The sequence below is a fragment of the Diabrotica undecimpunctata genome, chromosome 10, assembly GCF_040954645.1.
Source record: "Diabrotica undecimpunctata isolate CICGRU chromosome 10, icDiaUnde3, whole genome shotgun sequence".
Taxonomy (NCBI): Eukaryota; Metazoa; Arthropoda; class Insecta; order Coleoptera; family Chrysomelidae; genus Diabrotica; species Diabrotica undecimpunctata.
In genome coordinates this window covers 56228113-56253260 of record NC_092812.1, presented here as the reverse complement: position 1 = coordinate 56253260, position 25148 = coordinate 56228113, and the positions used below count along the sequence as shown (strand labels likewise).

Genomic DNA, 25148 nt, shown 5'->3' with positions numbered 1-25148 from the left:
GGAGGCTCTGGAGAGAACGCCAGAAGAAGGGCCGCAAATCAGGCTGCTAAAGAGCACATTCAAGCCCGGTTACCTGGTAATGACGTGCGCGGATAGTGCAAGCGCACAATGGCTCAGGGACACTACTCCCACTCTGAAGCCTTGGGAAGGTGCAAGCCTCCAGGCTAAGGACGAGAGTGAAGTCGAGAGGCCGTGTTCTTGCACTGTCTACATCCCAGACGAGGACGGAAAGAGGTTGGGGGCGGAAAGTGTGCTGACTCGATTAAGGGTCAGCAACCGAAAGCTCAACACCCGTATATGGACCGTTTTGGGCAAAACACCTGCAGAAAAAGGGCAGGTATGGGTCCTCTCAATGGACAAAGAGTCCTTTGAGGAACTCAACAAACTTCAAATGTGTCCTTACTTTGGCATCGGAAGAATTAAATTCCGTGTCAAGGATGATGGGTACATTAAGAAGGTTGCAGAGGCCGGACCATCGGGGTTGCAAGGCGTAACTGCCGCAACCTCGGCAGTCAAGGCTAAGCAAAAAAGAAAAGAAGTAAAACCTTCAGAGGGGCAAAGCTCTAAAGCAGCGCCAAAGAAGGTTAACACTTCGACCAAACACAAGGCTCGCCCTAAGGATGATAAGTCGAGGGAAGGAGCTAAAGAAGGAATAATCCCGAAAGAAGTCCGTACCGACTTGCAGGGGAGTGCTACAAACCCGCCCAGAAGGCTAGAAGCCACTGAGCGGGTGGCCGCTCCCATGGAAGGGGTAGAGGACACGGGAAAACCCGAAAGTTAGCCTTCAGTTTAGAGGAAGGCAGAGTAAAGGTCCTGCAGGTCAACCTTCATCATGCTAAAGCTGCGTCGGCGGTTTTGTGCAGAAGGTTTGACATGGAAGGCCTGGACTTGGCCCTACTGCAGGAACCATGGCTCCACGGAGGGAAGATTGCAGGCTTGAAGCCGCAACAAGGTAAGTTACTATACGATGCGAAAGGAGAGACACCTCGAGCATGCATTGTATATGGTAACGAAGTAAACTGTACACTGATTCCGGATCTTTGCTCCGGAGACTTTGTTACAGGTATTTTAACCGCTTCCACCGAGGAAGGTAGTAAAAGATGGTTGGTCTGTTCTGCCTACTTCGCTGGAGAGAAGGTCTTCCGCCCAGGCATAGTAGAGGACGTTATAACCTACAGCCGAAGGGAAAACCTTCATCTAATACTGGGATGTGATGCCAATGCCCACCATCTGGCATGGGGGAGTACGAACATCAACAGTCGAGGTGAGTCTTTACTACAGTTCATCTTAAGCATGGGTTTAGAAATAGCCAATATAGGAAATAAACCTACCTTCGTTACGGCCACGCGCAAAGAAGTCTTAGATGTAACACTTTGCAGTGAAAAAACGTACGATACTATAAAGAATTGGCATGTGTCAGAGGAACCTTCATGTTCCGACCATAGGCACATTCGATTTGATTTAATTACTTCGACTCGAATGGTGGCAAGGTTCAGGAACCCGAGAGAGACGGATTGGGAAGGCTATAGAGGCTCACTCGAGAAGTCTCTTGAGGGAGGAATCGGCACCATAAAAGATACGGACGATCTCGAACTGACAGTCGAAACGGTGAGGGGAGCTGTTCTGGCCGCTTACCAGGAGAATTGTCCAGAGAGAGAAAAGAAAGGAAAGAAAAACACACCCTGGTGGAATGAACACTTACAAAAGCTTAGGGCAGATGTAAGAAGGCTATTCAATAAAGCCAAATTCAACCAGGACTGGGCCATTTATAGAGAAAAACTGACGCAATATAATAAGGAGATCCGAAAAGCCAAAAGAGACTCGTGGCGAAAGTTCTGCGAGGAAGTCGAACAGGCTCCCGCATGTTCCAGAATCCACAAGGTCCTGGCTAAGGATGGTATTGTGAATCAGGTCGGCCTCTTGAAGAAAGAGGACGAAACGTATGTAGAAACCCTGGAGGAAAGCTTAATAATGCTCACCAAGGTACATTTTCCCAGCTCATCCATTGACAATAATCCTTCGGTAGAGGTAGCTCATCCCAGAAGGCCTACTAAGGCGGACTGGAAATTAGCTACCGACATCACGAGACCGGAAAAAGTCAGGTGGGCCATCAATAAATTCCAGCCATACAAATCACCTGGAATGGACGGGATTTATCCAGCCTTGCTACAGAAGGGACAGGATGTGATCATCCCGCATCTAACAAAGATCTTCAAAGCTAGTTTGGCATGGAGATATATTCCAACCGCATGGCGAAGGGTGAAAGTCACATATATCCCCAAGGTTGGTAGGGTAATGGACCAGACCCCCAAGTCATACAGACCAATAAGTCTATCCTCTTTCCTAGCAAAAACGCTGGAAAGATTGATAGACAGGTATATTAGGGACGACGTGCTGATGGAGAATCCACTTAGCGATCGCCAATATGCATACCAGCCAGGAAAGTCAACTGACTTGGCGCTGGATGATCTTAACAGACTGCTCTCAAAGTCGCTAGATGACAAGGAGATAGCGGTGGCGACGTTTCTGGACGTGGAGGGAGCGTTTAATAACGTCTCCTTCGAGTCTGTAACGGACGCGCTTAAAAGAAGAGGAGTTCCTGCCTTCATATGCGAGTGGACAAAGGCGACCTTAACAAACAGGATCATTGTGTCCTCGTTAGGTGAAGCCACTATTGAAGCGAAGGCAGGAAGCGGCTGCCCACAAGGAGGAGTTTTATCCCCATTACTGTGGGCTACGCTTATGGACGACCTACTTAATACACTGACCAGGGAGGGTTTTTACTGTCTGGGTTATGCGGACGATTTGGTAATTGTAGTCCGAGGACGCTTTACCAAAATAATTTCGGAGAGACTTCAAGTCGCTCTGAGGATTGTGGACAGCTGGTGTGAGGAAGAAGGCCTGAAGGTTAACCCTAAAAAAACATCTGTTGTTCCCTTCACCAGAAAAAGAGCACTGCAAGGCTTACAGCCACTAGTGCTCAAGGGAGTAGAAATCCCATTCACAAGTCAGGCCAAGTACTTAGGTGTAATATTCGACCAGAGGCTGACATGGAATGCACACATTCAGAAAGTCACACAGAAGGCCACTATGGCCCTGAACACATGTAGACGAATGTGTGGTAAGAATTGGGGGTTAAATCCTAAAATGAACCTCTGGTTGTACACAAGGGTTATAAGGCCCATGATAACTTATGGTTCAGTGGCGTGGTGGAACAAAACGCAACAGTCCGGGGCGATTCGATTGCTCAGTAGCACACAAAGGCTTGCATGCTTGAGTGTTACCGGAGCCATGAGAACAGCCCCAACGGACGCGCTAGAAGTTCTGCTAAACCTACCACCTCTGCATATATACATACAGAGTGAAGCCAGATCAACAGTACATCGGTTGATCCAAGGCCAAGCTCCAATAAGTATGATGCAGGGAGCTGATAACTTAAGGCTATACCAGGACATAAAGGCAGACCCCGTTCTAGGAATGCCTGTAGACCGAATGGTTACGAGGTATAGTTTTAACAAAAATTTTCAAATTATAATACCAAAAAGAGAGGACTGGGAAACTGGTCCGCCGCTAACAGCAAACTCAATATGGTATACGGACGGCTCCAAAACGGATACAGGTACGGGGGCTGGAATATATGGCATAAAACCAAGGACGGAAGTCCGGGTATGTCTAGGAACATACGCGACCGTATTTCAAGCCGAATTAGCTGCTATACACAGGTGCGCTATGGAACTAATCGGCCGAAATGTAGATAACGACTCCATCGTTATCTATTCGGATAGTCAAGCGGCTCTAAAGGCTCTCAGTTCGGTACAGGTCGATTCATGGCTGGTATGGAACTGTTTGGATGTCCTCTCTCAGGTGGGAAGTCAAAACAGGTTGACACTTGCCTGGGTGCCGGGACATAAGGGACATCGTGGCAACGAGAAGGCCGATGAATTGGCCCGAGAAGGCGCATCTACGCCACTGGTTGGTCCGGAACCCTTCTTTGGAATCGCAAATACGATAAAAAGGGCAGCCATACACAAATGGGTGCAACAGAAGTCTCTTGAGTGGTGGAACAACTCACCAGGACAGAGGCAGGCCAAACAGTTCATCAAAGGACATTCGGCTAAATTTACAGCAGACTTACTTTCGCACAGGCGCAGGACTGTCAGAATGATAGTGGGTCTGCTCACTGGGCACTGTAGACTCAATAGACACCTGAGTCTCATAGGCCTGACAGAAGAGGACACCTGTCGTTTCTGTCTGGAAGAAGAGGAAACCGCTCTACACGTTCTGTGCCATTGCGAAGGTCTCGCACGAATGCGGTTTCTAGAACTCGGAGAGGAAAAACCGGAAGCACCAGGCTACATGAAAAGGCCACTATCAAGGCTGTTGAGTCTCATTAAGAGGACCAAGCTAGATGAAGTGCTTTAAAATAAGGGGGAAACACAATAGATCTGCAAAGGTCGCAGTGTATCAGGCTCTATTGGCCGCCCCATTTTCTACATTCTACATTCTACTCTGTAGCTCTACTGTGGGTCTTGGCTGACTGTACTATCTGTCTCCATTTCTTCCGGTCCATCATAATCTCTAAACCTGTGGTGTTGAGATCTTTAGTAATCTTATCTCTCCATCTGGTGTGTGGTGCTCCTTGTAGCCTTCTTCCTTCTGGGTTAGACTGCCATGCCAGTTTCGCCCATCTCTTTTACTATGCCTGGGTGACTTTATCAATTATTTGGCCTTATATTTTGTCCGTGTTTTGCATCCTTATCAGCTGTTATTTTTGCTCCTGAATATTTAAATTTTCCAACCCTTTTATTCGTATAAATATTATAATTATTATATTTAATTGAAATCTGCCATTGACACATTTTGTCCTATTCTATCTCGTCTTCTATTGACTTTTTTGTGACACACATGTATTTAATCTTGTGTTCATTAATAAATCCCATTTTACTGATGGCCCAATTATTTATTTAGATTAGCAAATGCCGCTGCAGAATCAAAAGTGTTTGTTTCTAATATAGCTCTGAGATATGTCTCTGGCAAATTAAGACAGCTGGCATCGTCGCGAAAAAAGAAATAGGGAAAGCACGCCCGTTTAGAACGTACGTTCGCAGAAATAAGAATGGAATTAGAAGTTTTTATGATTTTATTTTTGAGAAATCTATTATGGTTTCCTTAATTTCCGATTTATCTCTTGGTCACAAGATGTTAAGACACGTCCAGCTGCCTGTTTATGAGAGCGGAGCTGAATCAGTGTTCCTCAATTCCATGGATTCCTACTTTAGTCCAGAACGAGTCCTGAGAAGCAGTTTATCGATTTATTTATTACTAAAAGAACCCCTAAAGTTAGCAGTGTATAGTGAAAAAACCCAAAATTTACTGTAAGGTTTTTTACTTTTGGTATTTGTGCTAAAGAAAATTACAAAAAATTATAAGAGTTGAAATTTTCGAAGAATAGCTCTTAATATGTACAATGGTCAGTGGAGTGTTTAAGGGATATTTATTAGTGAACAGGGGTGTCTTCTTTTATTTTTTTTCTTGTATGTCTAGAAATAAAAAAATGAATAAATGTAATGTCATTTGAGAAGGTTCATCAATAATCGTGGATCGTCAGCCGAGAACATTTGAATCTTTGTTTTCGCTTCTCTCACTGCTTTGTCTAGGGAAATATTAAAAAGTAAGGGTGACATCGCGCCGCCTTGTTTTAAACCGTTTGTTATCTTAAACGGTTTTTATGTTGTTTAGCTTAGTAGAACACAACTCTTGGACGCAGATAATGCAATAAACGCCTTCACCCTTTCAAATCTGGAGTAGACATCTGCATTTGGATTTACTTCTTAACAACTTTCTCCTATTTGTAGTGTTCATACTGTTCATCTGTCATAACCTTACATTTTACCTGTTCCTGATCTATTTTCATTCAACATTTTCTGCTTAGCATATTATATTCCGTATGATTTCGTTTTTTGTTATTTCTAATTGGATTATTTTTCTTGCTGTCGCTCTTTCATTGCTTGTATAGCATGGCGTTATATTTAGATATCTTAAAATATCCTTGAACATAACATATAAACTAGAAAGTACTGGATAGAATAGCTGTACTTTAAAATTATAGGGAGGGAAAACATTTAAGTCACACAGTGAAGAGCTTAAAATATTATTTATGAAATCATTTTGTGTCATAACAATTTTTAGAATTACTGATGTAATTGTGGTTTAAAATAATAGAAAAATGAGTTTTCCTTAATCCGTTTTTGGTCAAATGATGTTTAGCGAAAGATAAAAACATTTAGTACCTTGTCCCGTTTTATTGGGATTACTAGTAGCCAAATGCGTCCATTTAGAGTATAAGGTTAAATATTTATACGCAGAATTCCAAATGTCAAAAGAAAAAGTTGCCACATACGCAAACTAAAGATCAACGGCCTGTTGGTTACCGAGGCTGTCCAAAAATTGCTAGTATAAGAAAGAATTCTTTACAATTTTTTTTAGTTGTGGTATCTTTATAATATTCTTTTCTTCTTTTATAAATGACAAGATATTAATTCTTGCTGTTGCATTTTTATATACCTCTAACTCAATGTCTTATATGTGTAATTTACTTTGCAATAATAGTAAAATAATTATTAATTAATAATTGTTATTATTGTTTGGTCTAAAGCTTTTATACGGGCTACACATATTATGTTTTATATATGATAATGGTTTGTTATACGAGGCTTGCTCAATTAAAACCCATTTTTGGTCCAGAAAAAAAATATTAGCAAATATATCTACAAATAATTACCTCTAAAATTAAGGCACATATGCCATTGTTTCACCAGCCAATGTATACCCTGCATAAAGAATTCTGGTGAATGCTGCTCGAATAACTGTTTTAGGCATTTTGTACTTCTTCGTCCGACTGAAAACGATTAGTTTTTAGCGCCAGTTTAGTGACCCAAAGATGTGAAAATCGCAAGGCGATAAATCGGGACAATGGAGTGGATGTTCTAATATCCATCCAAGTAGATTTTCTTTCACTGCTTTCACTACTTATTGCTTGATGGAGCTTGTTCAAAGTTTTATCATATAGGTTTGCCTTGATATGCACTATGGGTTCTGAATGGAGTGTGATGAACAATAAAGAAGAAAATAGGTTTAATGTCTGGGAACGAAGTGTGTTTAAAGTATATTCTGATGTATTAAAATGGGAGAAAATGAGGGAACAAGACAAACGAACGCCAAAATTAAGGAGGTGGATTAAGGATATGGGAGATGTAAAGGCAGAAAACAGTGAGATCGTCATTAAAAAAAAACTCCGCTCTTTGGATAATGTGACAAGAATGATATAGTTATGATGAACAAAAATAGGTTTCTGAAATGTGAAGGAAGAAGAAGAAAGGGGTGGTCACCGAAAAAAATGGTTATAAGCATCTAAAGATGATGTAAAAAGAACAGGTGTTGCAAATTTAAATAATTGGTAAAAGTTTAAGATATGGTCTCCTGAGGGAGCCATAAAGTTTGAAGTAAATATTGGAAGTAAAGTCAATGTTAGACCGAATACCAACTTAATGTGACGGGATTGTATCATCGAGTTTTTTTTCTATTTTCCTCATAATTTTCATTGGAATTACTAAGAGATTTTTTTTTTAATATCAAGTATTTTGTTGGATAATTGATGAATGGCATATTATTATTTTTCTGAGGGGGTGTCTCAAGCTGAAGTTGATTTTACGTGATTAAATAAACTATCTTCCAATAACCTAAATTGTTATTATGAGTGAAGTAGACGAAATGAAACTATTAAAAGAATTTTATTAGAAAAAAAAACAAAATTTAATTTTTCTCTTCAAATTAAGTATTTCTGATTGCATTAGACGTTATTGTCCAAAAAATATAATAACTATAAAGTAAAATTCTACAAGACAGTAGTTTTAGAACTAAAGCAAAATGATTGCATTTAAATTACTTGGAGTGTTAAAAATAAAATAAATTTATATATTTGTATAATAGTACTGCACAAGAAAGTTTTATGTGTAAATCACCCTATACTTTCTAAACATTTTTAAATATTTAAGTTGAGACTCCTGAGAAGCATGTTAATTGCTTTGCTTATGGACGGTAGAATCAGAATAAACAAATATTTGCATAACGGAGTCACAAGATTTTTACCAAAGACCACCTTTGGTTTACCTTCATCTTCCTAGAAATCTGCCGCTTTAAACTAAGTAGTCAGTTTAACCTCAGTTGAAGATAATAAATTTTTACATTTTTTAACATACATCATAATATTTTTAGCGTCATTTATAGGATCAACGCGACATTTTAACAAATAAATATACAAATAAAAATTATCGACTGAATTGTAAATTAAGTTTACGGATAAGAATAAAATATAAAAACAACAATTTTTTTGTAACAAAGGAAAGAATAAAACAAATTAAACATCGGAAATATGCAGTGTTTTCGTATAATCATTTTCTAATAGAGGAAATTTGAAAAAAATTATCTTACATGGGGTTTGAAGTTTGGTTTGTAGATTGCTTAGGTCCTCTAAATTTCCCACCTGTTCCTCTATAGGTTTATATCACTTTGGAAAACACATAAAAGCTTATTTAAATATATATTATAATTTATAATATACATATATATATATATATATATATATATATATATATATATATATATATATATTATATATGTGGATTTTTATTTAGTTTTGCAATTGCCAATAATGGAGAGATATCATTCAAATTGCGAAACGCAGTAGCGTGCCAGCTCAGCTGTTGAGTGTGAAAAGATGATACAGTATACAGACTTCAGCTATTATACGATCAACTATGATTTAAAATTTTTTGTAGCAAAACTTCAGGAAAAGACTGCTGTGGAGATTGGCATTATTTTAAAAGTTTGCACATAGTATTAAGTATCCCACAAAATTAGCTAGACATGTGTAGGAAAGTGGGATACCTCTGTGAAGCAGTGGGATATCCCTGTAGCACTGTACCCGTTATTAGTGGGACTTATATCCCTATAGATCATTGGGATATACACAGGGATATCTTATTGGATATATATTTTAATTATCTCAAGAAACTCCTGTAATATTATATAGAGTGGGCAAACCGAATCAAAATGAAAGCTATCCTCGCATGATAAAAGTGATAATGAGTTCTGAACACCACACTTCAAAAATTTCTTCGTAACAAAAATAAACTTTTGGAAAAGAAGTCGTCTAGAAAAGAAATAGTCTACTGAAACATTTTGTTATTGACAAGATACCTTTTTGCGTTTGCCAAAGCTGGTGGAAGAGTGTTCAGAGAAAGAAAGTGCTGACAGCGTTCGAGATACAAATTTTAAATTAGGTAGTGATAACGAAATAGGTAGTTCTTCGTCAAATGAAGGTGTTCCAGAAAGCAGAAGACCAAAAATGCAAAGTAATTTACAAAACTTACCTTCAACATTACAAAACTCAAGAACACTAGATGATACCATTGAAAATGTTATTTTCCAATATCGACTGCCAGATGATGAAAGCTCTTCAGAAGACGATAATATTGCTTGATCATAACACACCCTTAATATGGAAAAATGTAGATGGTCAGAACTTGAAAAATATAACATAAAAAAGCTGGTATTAAATTTTCAAGGAGTGGCAATGCCAGGGGAAGAACTCTGCATTGATAAAACTTTAGTTGTCTTTAGGGGCTCACTCTCATTTAGGCAGTATATCAAAAACAAGATACATAAGTTCGGGGTGAAGATATACAGCTCTGTTTGGATGGAGTATGTCAGTTCCGGATAGTGTTTTGTTGTTTTCAGCTAATAACTTATTATATTTTTATAGTAGCGTTACATTAGCACATAGGTTGCTAAAAATACAAATTTGGTGGAAACTTTTAGGCAAAACAGAAAACTTATTCTGAAAGGAGTGACAGGTGACACATTAAAGAAAGGGAAGATTATTGGAATGGAGAGTAATACAGGTGTAGTAGTAACTAAGTGGAAGGTCAAACGCAAAGTGCTTATGCTGAGTACAAAGCATACTGCTGAAATGGTAGACATCCATCAAAGGGGAGGGATAGTTGAAAACCCAGTTTCTCCAGTTTCTGTTGTCGACTACAATAATTGCAAAGGATTTATAGATATATCCGACCATAAAGTATTACTCTATAGAATTACGAAAATCAGTGAAATGGTATCGTAAAAGAGCAATTGAGCTCCTTCTGGGTCAGCTATTGTCAACGCCTATATAATTGACCAAAACGTAACAACAGTAACATGTCCATCACATCTTTTAAGGAAGAGTTGGTTTGTCATCTAGTAGATTTCTCTAGACTAACTAATCCAGAGCAACAGATACCAGATGCTTATGAAGGTCACCATAAAAACAAAATGCAAATTTCGGCCAGATAAGAAAATTCAGCAGATCTTCTTCTCTAATGGCGCTACAACCCTTTATGAGTCTTGGCCTGCTTAACAATGTTCTTTCATTCTGCCCTGTCAGATACTTTTCTTCGCCACTGCCTGATGTTCATGGTTTTAAGATCCCTCTCTACGTCGTCTATCCATCTTTTACCATCTTTCTTGGTAAATTCAGCAGATAATGATAGAACATTTGCACAAACTAAAACTATCTTTTCTCGGTTCAGGTGCATTCAGTGCAAAAAATTCAATTGTATTACGTGCTTTGCGAGGTTCATTCATGTAATCTATAGACATTTGTACACAAATATTATACTTTTCATTTATTTCTTAACTAGAAACATGTATTGCTAATTTTAAAGAAGATTTACTTATCTTTTGCATTAAAAAAACAGTTATATATAAATAAAACTTAGTTTGAAGCTACATAATAATATATTGTTTTATTTTTAGACACTAGTATTTTAAAAATGCAGGCTACATGTATAAAAGAGTACTTAGAAAATGTATCCATATAAATAAATGTGTATTGTCAATCACGGTTGTACCACGCAGCCTGAGACGATGCTTCTCTTGGTGTTAGTAAATTAAGTGTATGAGATGCACACTTACTTTTCGTGGCGTTTAACGTGTTAATCTAATCAAGAATGCAACAGAAATGACTAAAAATCAATAATCTAACTTTGTAACGCCACAAATGTGCATAACAACAATTTTAAAACAAATAAAATTGCTATTTTCTTTATCAGCGTTATGGTTTTTTCCTAAAACTAATAGTAAATTATATCATACTAATAATATATTTTCCAAATTAAATATTTACGTCATACGTGATAGATCCTTTTAATTTCCAATGTTATTGCATTTTCGTATACAATTAATTTAACTTGGGATTTAACAATGTCGTAAGTGAGGGTGGTGTCTTTCTATTATCAATCCGGGATGCGGTTTTTTGACGTCACCTAAAAGAACAGATTTTTGTTGTTTCCGGAATTTATAGTTTTGTAATACAAATTTTTAAGATTTATTTACTTGTGTGTGTAGTTTTCCTCCAATCTAGTATTCATTCGGTAAGAAATAATATTACATAATTACAAGATTTCTCTAGTAGGAAGATTTATAAACAATTCAGTTGAGGTCTCAATAAAATTATTTTATAATTTTGTTGAAATATTTAGATGGCATTATATTAATTAGTTATTACATACTTAATAAGTAGACTTCGGCAAATATGCATATTGCATATTTTGCATATTGTGCATATTTTATGCAAATATTTCATATTTTGGCATATTTGTATAAAAGTTTGCATAAAGTGCATGAAAGTTCAGATTTTTATACTGTATTTGAAAATTTTTAAACATACCAATTTATTTCAATTCTTTATATAAAATTTTGTATAAAATTTTGTAGTCATTTTAATCAAGAAATGATCTAAGTACGTAATCTCTACAGGTACAAAACATTTACAATTTCAAAGAAGATCAATTTAAGTAGCCCTCAACATTCTTAGAAAGTCTCGGTCACTGAGGCATTCAGTTATTGGATAATCGCTAAGGGTTCGCTCATTTGCATTTTATGATCTAATCCCCAAATCTATCTACAATTTATTGTATCTTAACAGCAGGTAAACGGCTAATAGTTTTGTTCCTAATTTAGGGATTTTCCAAAATCTCCCAGTTTATTGAATTAGGTACCTAAACATTTCTAATTTGATGCTCAGATTTGTAAATCATTTTTGTTTTGATATTCAAAGCGTAAACACTCGTTGTGCGTAACAAAAAGGAAGATTGTGATTTTATAATGCCTAAAACAACCAGTGCTTCAACTTGGATTAAACCTTATAAAGAGCTGTCTATGGATATGGGAAAAATCTACTGTTCAGTCTGTGGCAAAATTGTAAGTATCTAATATTTTCTATTAAATATCTAATATTTCATACATACAGGGTGTTTCCAAATGACACTTACAACGTTTGACTGTAGATACTTCTCGAAAAATTGAACAAAACGATATAGTTAATGAGGGGTCAAACTTATTTACTTTTCGAGATACAGGGTGTTAAAATTAAAAAAAATTAAATTCTTTTAGTTAATAACAACAATAACTTTAAAACCAATAAACGTATTTACTTGAAATTTAGTACTCGTAGGTTGTTTTTAAATGAAAAATAGCTTCCTTTAGTGAGAAAAAATTGTCCATGGTACAATACAATGGTGTGTATTTAGAAAAAATTTTCACCTTTACTTTTTTTTAGTCAGTTTTTTAGAAGTCAGCTATTCTAAAACACAATTATTTTTATTGTAATTGAATTAACAAAAAAAAACTTTTGTTGAATTTTAAAATAAGTTATATGATGTACTAATGGTTAGTAACAAAAACTAATTTGTGGATTAATACTGCATTTAAAACACTTAGCGAGTGTTTTTTTTCCAAACCAGTTATTTGATTAACCAAAAACACCTTGTATATTTTTATATTTTAAAGGTTGGGTTAAAATAAAGGTTTTTATTTTTATTTATAGATAGCATGTGAGAAGAAATTTCAGATAGACCAACATGTGAGAACTGCTTCACACATTGCAAAAAAAGAAAAAATAGGAGGAAAACATCAAACTTCAATGGCTGAATGTTTCCAATCTACTTCAAAAAAATTAGATGAGCAAGAAACTTTTAATGAAGACTTGTGTCGCGCATTAGTGTCTGCAAACATACCGCTTTCAAAATTAGCAAATGTAAATTTTAGTTCGTTTCTAAAAAAATATTGCAAACTTAATGTTCCAAGTGATCGGTCTCTAAGAAGAAATAATGTGAACGGGCTATACTCGTCGGTGTTAATTAATATTAAGGAAGAAATTGCAGATAATTATTTTTACATATCTGTAGACGAAACCACTGATTCCTCAGTAAAGTATATTGCTCATTTATTGATTGGTGTTCTTAAAGAAGATACCTTACCAAAATCTCATCTTATTTCATGCCAGCAACTTGAGAAAACAAATGCTTTAACAATTTCGCGTTTTATACAAGAAACATTAGCAACTTTTTTTCTTCCGACAACTATTCCTTCTAATAAATTACTGCTTATTTTATCCGATGCTGCTCCTTATATGGTGAAAGCAGGACAAAATTTAAAAATATTTTTCCCAGATTTAATACATGTTACTTGTGTAGCGCATGGATTAAACAGAGTTGCAGAGGAAATACGCAAAAAGTTTCCTCTTGTAAATACCATGATATCCAGTGTCAAAAAAGTATTTCTTAAATCTCCTATAAGAATTCAACTTTATAAAGAAATGCTACCTAACATTCCATCCAACATAGAATCACCAAAACTGTCATTGTTCGAAAGTACAGCATTAATAAAAGAATTTGCGTCATGTTGTCGGAACGTTAGAGGTAATATTGGAAAAGATATTTTAAAAAAATTTGAAGCTACTATGGAAAAAAATAAAGGTTACCATATTCTTTCTGAAGTAGTCAGTGTTCTAGCTGGAAATATTTCGGAAACAATTAATTTAGAACCAAATGTTTTGGTTAGTTTGAAAAATGCTCCCGTTACATCAGTTGATGTTGAACGAAGTTTTTCCATATATAAATATATGTACTCAGACAGAAGCCACAAGTTTTTGTTAGAAAATTTTGAACACCACTTTGTCATTTATTGTTACCATAATTCTAAATAAGTTTATTCATACTTAAAAATGATGTAGTTACTTAAAATAAATGTAAATCTTAATGAATAGTAGGAAATATTTAGTTATGTACACTTTTTTTTTTAAATAAAATTGTTACTATTTTACGATTTTTTTATTTATTTGTATGCATACTTTGTAAAATATTTGCATATTTTCGGGTAAACACGTGCATATTTATGCGCATATTTTCTACATTTTTATTTGCATATTTGCCGAAGTCTATTAATAAGTGTTTATTATTGCTTTAAAACAAATTCAGGTTCCAGGTATCTATTTATGAAAAGACTGTCTAAAAATGGTTTCTAGGACTAATAAATATCTTTAAATAAATATAACTCTAAGAACATGGCTATAACCAAAAAATCTTCAATTTTGTGTCATTGCTAGGATTCTAATTAATTTAATGGTATATACATTTTTTTATTTAATACCAGTCATACCAATTACTAATGGTTATTAGCGACATTAGGTACATTTACTTGCGATTATTTTTAATATGTACAATGATTTAATTAATTTTTTACACGATAAATAATAAGTGTTTTACACTAATAAGTGTTTTACATTTATAGTTATCTTACATCTATTGATAATTCCTTCCGGATTCACCATGCGACGAGGGATCCAATCAATTGCCATCTACAGTCACTCCACTCAATTTTTTCTGACATCCTTGTTCTTGTCAGAATTGAAACAGTTCTTGTTCTAGGGTCTAATGTGGCATAGTTGGGCATACATTAGATAATATAAGTCTTTGACTTGGCGTAATTACATAATATACAAATGGAAAGGACTTCATGGTTTACTTTCATTTTTCCATTGGACTTTTGTAAGTGGTCATCTACACATTCCTTGGTTAATAAATATACGCATATTCAGTTATTTGTAATTAGGCAAAAAAATATTCTTCCAGTTTGGGTACGTTAATATAATTTATTTCTATAGTTTGTTGTTTGGTTGGAAATGATGTTGCCTTCTGTTGTTTTTTAATCTGTGAATATGATTTTGAATTTGTAGTGGGTAAATTAGATGTATGACTTATATTAGCCATTATTATTGTTTTCAATAATTGACATGTTCGATTTCTAAAAGCCGGTCCTGTCTCCTATCGATAAATTACTGATTAGGGACAGGTTTTTCAGTTCAGCTTGTTTAAAAATTGAGGTTTCGATTTTGTGTATTTATTTCGTATGAAGATTGCAATTTGTTGATAATAATAAATAAAAATCGCTTACTTCAGCACAGATGATGTAAATCACTTTTATTAAAGTTTCTTTTAACAAAGAAAATTTATGATTGGACACCCGAAAGCAAAGGAAAGAGGAAAGCCACCAAGAAGATGAAAACTAGAAATAGTGGATGAGATGAACTTACGAGGTTTTCTCAAAAACAAAACTATTTAACGCGGAGTCAAACCCGGAAAACTACAGACATAACTATCACTAAATGGAGAATTTTATTGTCATCACTGCATGTGGTCGCTTTTTTAAAAACAAATAACGTGCTATAATTTTTCTGACTGGTATTCCGTCAAGTCAAAGTTGATTTAATGTAATCGAATGAACTATCTTCTAATAAAGTCGTCCTAGGAAAACAACTCAAACTTTGGCAATATTATTTTAAAGTCATCTATTAGTATTTCGAAAACCATTTCCGAAGTGAAAATTAAGATCCAGCATGTCAATTTTGAAATAACATAACCAATAACAAAAACTGTGGTTATACATTTTTCTGAATTTGTATAATAATCTGTTTTCAAAACGATTTCCAAAGTGGAAATCGAAACGTCAAACAATTGTTAATTAAACATGTGATTTTCATTACAACCAATAATTGTGGCTTAATCCCATACAAACATAATATTTAAATGAAGTAAATTGTATTAAGAAAATATCTTGAAATCTATATTATGAAATAATGACATACTTTTGACATACATAAATTTATAATTGTTTTAATTTAACAGTAATTGCATACTTTTACAATTTAGACAATTTTGTTATTAATTTTTATTAATTTAATTTTTTGACAGGACAGCGACTTTTACTTTTTGAAACGATGTATGTTGAACAACTGCTTAAACTTGGGAAGTATTTAACTGGTTGATTGTTGGTGGACCGGTTAAATTTAGGAGATCATAACCATAAAATTATATCTAAAACCAAAAGTTATGCGATAATCATTCCTGAATTAAAAATGCGGCGAAATCGGTCACTGAAATATTTTTATATGTTCTACTGGTTCAAAATTTGCATATTTTTGTACAATCTCTGATGAAGTTGCTTGTAAAATGTAATAAATATGAATTCATGAAAACCAGTCTTGGTTAAAGTCAAGTTTTTTTACACGGACCATACATGGCTGAATCTGTGTGCCTTCTGACTTCTGTCTACTTTCGTCAACTTGACATCACGCAGCATTCTTTATTCTTAAAAATCTTTGTTCTTACGCCACCATTTATCATAGACATGTCTAACAGGCAAGAAAGGGGTTTCAATCATATGACTAATTGATTTTTGTAATTTGCATTTAGTTTCTAACTATGATATTTATAATAATAATTATGGTAACTTTATGAAAAAATGTAATATTACCGCAGTCTATATGTGAAAAAATCATCGCTCTCACGCAAAAATTTTATACAGGTTTTTTAAGCTCCCGAAACGTATAGCTGATGACAAATCCTTGAAGACGTACAGCTGATTCTGCTTTGTTTTTTTGAAACAATTATAAAAAGTAAAAAAATTATTTTTTCACTATAAAACGTTTGTTATATATATATATATATATATATATATATATATATATATATATATATATATATATATATATATATATATATATATATATATATTCTAGAGGAAAATGATTCAAATAAAAGATGTAGATCTTAATAAATCCTTAATCTTATGTTTCTAAATTAAAACCCAAAATAATTGACCGAGATATTTGCAAAACACCCATATTTTTGCAGTCAACTATAAATGGTAAGAACTTTGTTTGTTGAATATTGTATATGTAATATGATTCCTGAAATTATGGAAATTAATGAGTTATTAATGGTACTAAATCTCAGCTAGATCAACCAGATAGTTTATAAGGTATTCAATTTGTTTATGCGGGAGAGTGAATATTTAAATAATTGTACTTGCCCAACCAGTGAATCTAGAGGTATTTAGTAAATCGCAATCGATTCTTTGAGGCTTCGGTTTTAAGATATTTAAAAAAATTTTCAACATTTTATCAAAATTGTTAAAAAAAAAACAGTTTGAAAAAGAGCTGACTTTAAACTTATAAAAGATATTTTTATGTCACACGCTTGTATTCTGTTCACTGAAAAGATGGTGAAAAATCACAATCCTAAAAAAAGAACTTTCTATAACCAATAGATAAGATAGTATTTTTTTCTTAAAATTATGTTTCCATTGTTTATTAACATTATGAGCTGAAAATTGAACAGATTATAAGTGAAGATCTATATTTTATGGTCCAATCGTGGCCTACGATTGGATATCATAAAATGATCGTACTCGCAAAATATAGCGATGTTAAAGTGGAGGGAGAACTTTTCGAGCTCCGTTTTTTATTATGAAACTTCAAATTGAAGCGCGCTGCAAAATTGAATTGAATTTTACTATTATTTCGTAAGAAATATTTAAAATTTAATAATTGATGTATATTTCTTATATAAATATATAATATTAATTATAAATTAATACTCTAAAGGTGTTTATTTAAATTAAAATATGAAAAGACTTATTTTAAAAGAGTTTTTACACTCTGAATAAATGGTTTTAAAATAAATTTTGAAATGAATCTTTTTGTACTTTACAAAAAGAATTAATAATTATTATTATGTATTTATATAAATAATACAGTAATCGATAGCATTTAAATATTTCTTACGAAATAATAGTAAAATTCAATTTTTTTATGGAAAAATTTAACTAATTGATTTTTCCTGGACTTTCCGGTTTTTCCGGGAGGTGAAAATAGCACAGTTCCTATTATTTTGCAATGTGAATATTGAATATTGCAAATTTTTTAAATATATCCACACTTGGCTCTTGTATTTCACTTTTATGTACAAATTAAATTAATTAATATTATCCAATTTATAATTTTATATACACTACAGTTATACAACAGACACCCGAAATTAATTGCGTTCCTGAAAACCAGTCTAAATCATTGGCGTACTTCCCTTGATATAAATATTATCACTAGACTTCGGCAAATATGCAAATAAAAATGTAGAAAATATTCGCATAAATATGCACGTGTTTACCCGAAAATATGCAAATATTTTACAAAATATGCATACAAATAAATAAAAAAATCGTAAAATAGTAACAATTTTATTTAAAAAAAAAAGTGTACATAACTAAATATTTCCTACTGTTCATTAAGATTTACATTTATTTTAAGTAACTACATCATTTTTAAGTATGAATAAACTTATTTAGAATTATGGTAACAATAAATGACCAAGTGGTGTTCAAAATTTTCTAACAAAAACTCTCTGGTACTTCTGTGGTGGCTTCTCTCTGAGTACATATATTTATATATGGAAAAACTTCGTTCAACATCAACTGATGTAACGGGAGCATTTTTCAAACTAACCAAAACATTTGGTTCTAAATTAATTGTTTCCGAAATATTTCCAGCTAGAACACTACTTCAGAAAGAATATGGTAACCTTTATTTTTTTCCATAGTAGCTTCAAATTTTTTTAAAATATCTTTTCCAATATTACCTCTAACGTTCCGACAGCATGACGCAAATTCTTTTATTAATGCTGTACTTTCGAACAATGACAGTTTTGGTGATTCTAACTGAGTAATTGTTTTTTGAACAAAATTAAAATTTGATTTTATAAATGAAAGTTATTGTTGAAGCAAGTTACTCTGAAAAGTTTGTTTAGAATCCAAAAGAGATTGGGAACTTTCATCTGTTAACGTATCAATTATGTTCTTTATTTTAACAAAATGATCTGCATAAAAATTAGATGCTTCTAACCATGTTCACCATCGCGTTAAAATAGGTAGTGGTGGAAGAGGCATGTTAGGTAGCATTTCTTTATAAAGTTGAATTCTTATAGGAGATTTAAGAAATACTTTTTTGACACTGGATATCATGGTATTTACAAGAGGAAACTTTTTTCGTATTTCCTCTGCAACTCTGTTTAATCCATGCGGTACACAAGTCACATGTATTAAATCTGGGAAAAATATTTTTAAATTTTGTCCTGCTTTCACCATATAAGGAGCAGCATCCGATAAAATAAGCAGTAATTTATTAGAAGGAATAGTTGTCGGAAGAAAAAAAGTTGCTAATGTTTCTTGTATAAAACGCGAAATTGTTAAAGCATTTGTTTTCTCAAGTTGCTGGCATGAAATAAGATGAGATTTTGGTAAGGTATCTTCTTTAAGAACACCAATCAATAAATGAGCAATATACTTTCCTGAGGAATCAGTGGTTTCGTCTACAGATATGTAAAAATAATTATCTGCAATTTCTTCCTTAATATTAATTAACACCGACGAGTATAGCCCGTTCACATTATTTCTTCTTAGAGACCGATCACTTGGAACATTAAGTTTGCAATATTTTTTTAGAAACGAACTAAAATTTACATTTGCTAATTTTGAAAGCGGTATGTTTGCAGACACTAATGCGCGACACAAGTCTTCATTAAAAGTTTCTTGCTCATCTAATTTTTTTGAAGTAGATTGGAAACATTTAGCCATTGAAGTTTGATGTTTTCCTCCTATTTTTCCTTTTTTTGCAATGTGTGAAGCAGTTCTCACATGTTGGTCTATCTGAAATTTCTTCTCACATGCTATCTATAAATAAAAATAAAAACCTTTATATTAACCCAACCTTTAAAATATAAAAATATACAAGGTGTTTTTGGTTAATCAAATAACTGGTTTGGAAAAAAAAAACACTCGCAAAGTGTTTTAAATGCAGTATTAAACCACAAATTAGTTTTTGTTACTAACCATTAGTACATCATATAACTTATTTTAAAATTCAACAAAAGTTTTTTTTTTGTTAATTCAATTACAATAAAAATAATTGTGTTTTAGAATAGCTGACTTCATAAAAAAAAGTAAAGGTGAAAAATTTTTCTAAATACACACCATTGTAATGTACCATGGACAATTTTTTCTCACTAAAGGACGCTATTTTTCATTTAAAAACAACCTACGAGTACTAAATTTCAAGTAAATACGTTTATTGGTTTTAAAGTTATTGTTGTTATTAACTAAAAGAATTTAATTTTTTTTAATTTTAACACCCTGTATCTCGAAAAGTAAATAAGTTTGACCCCTCATTAACTATATCGTTTTGTTCAATTTTTCGAGAAGTATCTACAGTCAAACGTTGTAAGTGTCATTTGGAAACACCCTGTATGTATGAAATATTAGATATTTAATAGAAAATATTAGATACTTACAATTTTGCCACAGACTGAACAGTAGATTTTTCCCATATCCATAGACAGCTCTTTATAAGGTTTAATCCAAGTTGAAGCACTCGTTGTTTTAGGCATTATAAAATCACAATCTTCCTTTTTGTTACGCACAACGAGTGTTTACGCTTTGAATATCAAAACAAAAATGATTTACAAATCTGAGCATCAAATTAGAAATGTTTAGGTACCTAATTCAATAAACTGGGAGATTTTGGAAAATCCCTAAATTAGGAACAAAACTATTAGCCGTTTACCTGCTGTTAAGATACAATAAATTGTAGATTGATTTGGGGATTAGATCATAAAATGCAAATGAGCGAACCCTTAGCGATTATCCAATAACTGAATGCCTCATTGACCGAGACTTTCTAAGAATGTTGAGGGCTACTTAAATTGATCTTCTTTGAAATTGTAAATGTTTTGTACCTGTAGAGATTACGTACTTAGATCATTTCTTGATTAAAATGACTACAAAATTTTATACAAGAATTGAAATAAATTGGTATGTTTAAAAATTTTCAAATACAGTATAAAAATCTGAACTTTTATGCACTTTATGCAAACTTTTATACAAATATGCCAAAATATGAAATATTTGCATAAAATATGCACAATATGCAAAATATGCAATATGCATATTTGCCGAAGTCTACTTATATATATATATATATATATATATATATATATATATATATATTTATATATTATAAAGTTTAATAATAAGTAATCCTATGTATATGATTGATATAAAGATTGATAATATAGATAAGTCCTGTGCAATTAGTTTATTGTTGCAGATATTTATTCTAAAACGAAACATTCGTGGGTGTTCATCACACGCATTTGTTCCCACCTGCAATAAATTAATAGTTCGAAGTTCAACTATTAACTTATATTGTCCCAATTAAACCGAAAACCTTTTATGCATAGACATTGTTGGGAAGTTTAATTTTTTGTGACATGACAATTCTTTGTTTCATTACGGCGAAGTATTAGCAGAGACATGAATAGCCCAAATTTTTAATTAAAATATTCACAGAAAACAATTTTAATTGAAAGAAATATTTGTTAATAACAAAAAACATATAAACAAAATGCATTCTAATTCAGTGTTGTATTAAGTCAGTAGATAATGAGATAAACTGAACATAAAGTAGAATTAAACAGGGGTGATATTTGATAATAAATAAATGGGGGGCGTGTTTAAAAAACAGTGGTCAATACCAACTTTCTTATTTCAAATACATTTTGTATATTATTCAATTTTTAGATTCCTCAGAATATTCTGGACATATCTCGTGTACAATGTCTTATTTTTAAATGTTTAGAAAGTATTAAGTGTTTTCAGATTTATTGCAAATTTTGCAATCTACTTTTTCTGAACCACTTCATTCTGTATTTACGTAGTAATGATTGTAATGCAGCGCTTGTCGATCAATGGTATCAAACGTTTTACTGAAGTCCACAAACAAAACATAAGCTGTCTTATAACCCCTTGCTCTTCGTATTTGAATTATACTTGTCGAGTTAAACAGTTAATCTAATGTAGAATATTCATCTCTATAACCTGACTGGTATTCCAATAAAATTCTTGCCTCTGTCCACTTTTTTATTCTGCCCAGTAACACAGATGAAAACAGTTTGGCTGCTGGGTTCAGCTAACTTATTCCCCTACAACACACTCAATGCTTATGTCCCATGAAGGTCTTGATAATGAGGAAATAAGCAAAACTATTTCTCAAAACTCAGCGTTCTTTTATATATATATATATATATATATATATATATATATATATATATATATATAATGGCTATATACCCCAGCGTGGGGTTAAACCGCGAATGCTTTCTAGATCCTATTTCTTGGGTGGATCAGTCCCTTTTGTTTATGTTATCTTCTTGACAATATCTCTCCATTTTTTCCTGTCTCTAGGTTTTCCTCTCCATTCTCTGACTCCTGCCCTTTGGAGGTCTTCTTCAACTTCTTGCAGCCACTTTGATCTTGGTCTTCCCCTTCTCTTTCTTCCTCCTGGATTCCATTCTATCATTGCGTATGTCGCTGCCTCATCTCCTGCTCGCCAAATGTGACCTAACCATCTATCTCTGCATTGCTTTATTTTAGTCACGATGTCTTCCTTAAGTTCTTCCTTAATCTCTGCATTTGTTCTGCTTCTGTATTCATTTTGCTCTATTCTGATTGGTTCTCATAATCTTTCTCTCTGCTATTCTTAAGTCTTCTTCATCTTTTTTAACCATCGTCATTGTTTCTCCTGCATATAATAACGCGTTCTTCTTTACTGATTTTAAATAAAAAAAATATTTTATAATAGTTTTGTTTACTTTAGTCTAAAACGCCTGAACTTAGCAAATTGTTGTCTGTCTACATGATAGTAGATCTGAATTTTATACTAGTTTGAATTTCGTTAACTGAATATCAGAACAATAGCACATTTAACAGATATGTGCAAAATAACAATTCTACAGATGCTTGAAGAAATGGGAACAACACACGAACACAAATGGATATTGCTCGCTTATTTCATGAAATATTTCCAAACTTGCCGCCTATATCCAAAGGGAAAATTAGTAAAATAAAAAAGCAATTTCGCGAACTTTTAAGTGTGAGGCAGATAAAAAAGCAGCTACCCATACAATAAGTGATAATGCCAAATTGGATATTATGCTTGAGTTTCAGGAAAACCCATATACTGCTAGCCGAAAAACAGTCCCAATGTTTGATGTTTGCCATTCATCGATTATTCGAACATTAAAAGACGTCCTTATAAAATGATACCAACTCAGGAACTCATGGAAGACGACTTTGATCATCATCATTATTCTGGCTTTAAAAACTTGCGTAGGTATAGCCTCCACAAGTTCCAGCGAATATGGTATACTTTCAGCAAGATGGAGTACCACCCATTAACAAATCACTTTTAACAGTGTGTCAACCGAATATTTAAAAATCGGTAGATAGGGAGGCGAGGATCGATGGAATGACCAGTACGTTCTCTTGATCTCAAAAGAATAAAATTGCGTCATCCAAGAAATGCATGCTAGACTAAAAATTCCAGTAGACTATATCAGCTGTACAAAATCCATCAATTAAAAATGTACAACATTGTTTTTTCATTTGTCTACTTTTAAGTAACTAATAACAGCCACATGATTTAAAATATAACATAACATACACCACAGAGTACAATAAAAAATATGTTCAATTTTTAAATGTTTGTTTTTGTTTTCTTTTTAAAATTTTTAATTTGTACCATTTATTATAACCGGCTATAAATTAGTTTATTAGTTTTTGACTAAAAATTTTACTGCCGTACAAGAAATAATTATCTTATCGAATAAACAACAATTATATTCCCAAATACAGATAACTGTTTATAAACAATTGCAAGAACAATAACTTTTAGACAGCATAGTTGCCAAAAGTTCTTTTACGTATCAAGTAATCATTTGGAATTAATGCCGTACATTTTTAAATGATCTCAACGAATGGGGGTTCAAATCAAGGGTTACGCACTAGAATTCTCACCAATGAACGTACATGAACCAGCCGATATGTACGTACGGCCCTGCAAAAAAAGTTATCTAAATAACGATGCGAAACTATGTGTATGGATGCCGTACTGTATCAAATTGCCATACATGGGGTCAAAATTTTATAAAAATCAAAGATTGTTCCTCCTACTGGTACCAATATTTTTGTACGGCATTAGCTCACAGGTCATTATTTTTGTATTACTCACCTAAGTTATAAATGCTATACAAAAATGTTTGACCAAAATAGCCGCCCTTGAGTGGTAAGTTTACCTTACCTGTATAGCCACCTGGACCGATAAAAATTGACGGCATAGTTTCTAAAGTTGTTATTTCATATGGATTAATTTATGTGATTCATGATTTAATTTATTCTTATATCTATCTATCTATATAAGGATTTTTACAGCTGTCGCCGCCTTCTTTCTTTCAGCCAACGTCTCCAGTCCTTTCTGTTCTGCCACTCTCCATCTCTAAGGTCTCGTCTTTCCATGGCCTCGTCCACTTCATCCCTCCATGATCTTCGGGGTCTACCTCTTTTCCTCCTTCCTATTGGGCTCCAATCCGAAATCTTTGCTATCCACCTTGTATGATCTGTTCCTCTCACATGTCCATACCAAATTAAACGTTTTTCTTCGATGTAGCTGAGTATGTCTTGTTCTACTGCTATTCTTCATTTTATCTCCTCATTTCTGATGCGATCCATTTTTGTCACTCTGCAGCTTCTTCTCATGAACTCCATTTCAGTTGCTGTGATTTTGGACCTGTTTCGTTTATTTATTACCCAATTATCTGCTTATTCTTATAATTACACTTTATAACAATACAGCCATAAGCTTTTGACCTGAAATTTCCATGTGAGATTATGTTTATAGATGTATCTTACAGTAACTTAATATTAAAAATTCTAAATATTACTATGTGCAATAATCTTATTTTGTAGTCACTACTGTCCAATTGTCACTAGAGATCTAGTTTTGAACTAGTATTTAAATTTGCCAAATATTTGGTGGCTGTAAT

At 33.3% G+C, this 25148-nt stretch overlaps 2 protein-coding genes across 2 annotated transcripts in view; both read left to right on the top strand.

Moving 5' to 3' along the window:
- Nucleotides 1–873: 873 nt before the first annotated feature.
- Nucleotides 874–9541, top strand: LOC140451720 (uncharacterized). The gene is made up of 2 exons (XM_072545565.1): nucleotides 874–1983; nucleotides 9278–9541. The coding sequence occupies exons 1-2, from the start codon at nucleotides 874–876 to the stop codon at nucleotides 9539–9541; spliced, it is 1374 nt and encodes a 457-aa protein (XP_072401666.1).
- Nucleotides 9542–11286: 1745 nt separating this feature from the next.
- The window catches only part of LOC140452118 (protein rolling stone-like), a 62644-nt gene continuing 48782 nt past the window's right edge, over nucleotides 11287–25148 (top strand). The window contains exon 1 of the mRNA XM_072546192.1: nucleotides 11287–11471. The gene's annotated coding sequence lies outside the window, so the exon portion shown is untranslated. The remainder of the gene's footprint in view (nucleotides 11472–25148) is intronic.

What these genes read in the sequence shown, in the direction of transcription:
- LOC140451720 (XM_072545565.1), top strand. Translation starts at nt 874, where the DNA reads ATGGAAGGCCTGGACTTGGCCCTACTGCAGGAACCATGGCTCCACGGA. An exon ending in GCTTAATAATGCTCACCAAG is followed by an intron (nt 1,984 to 9,277) that starts GTACATTTTCCC and finishes CGTTTGCCAAAG; the next exon opens with CTGGTGGAAGAGTGTTCAGA.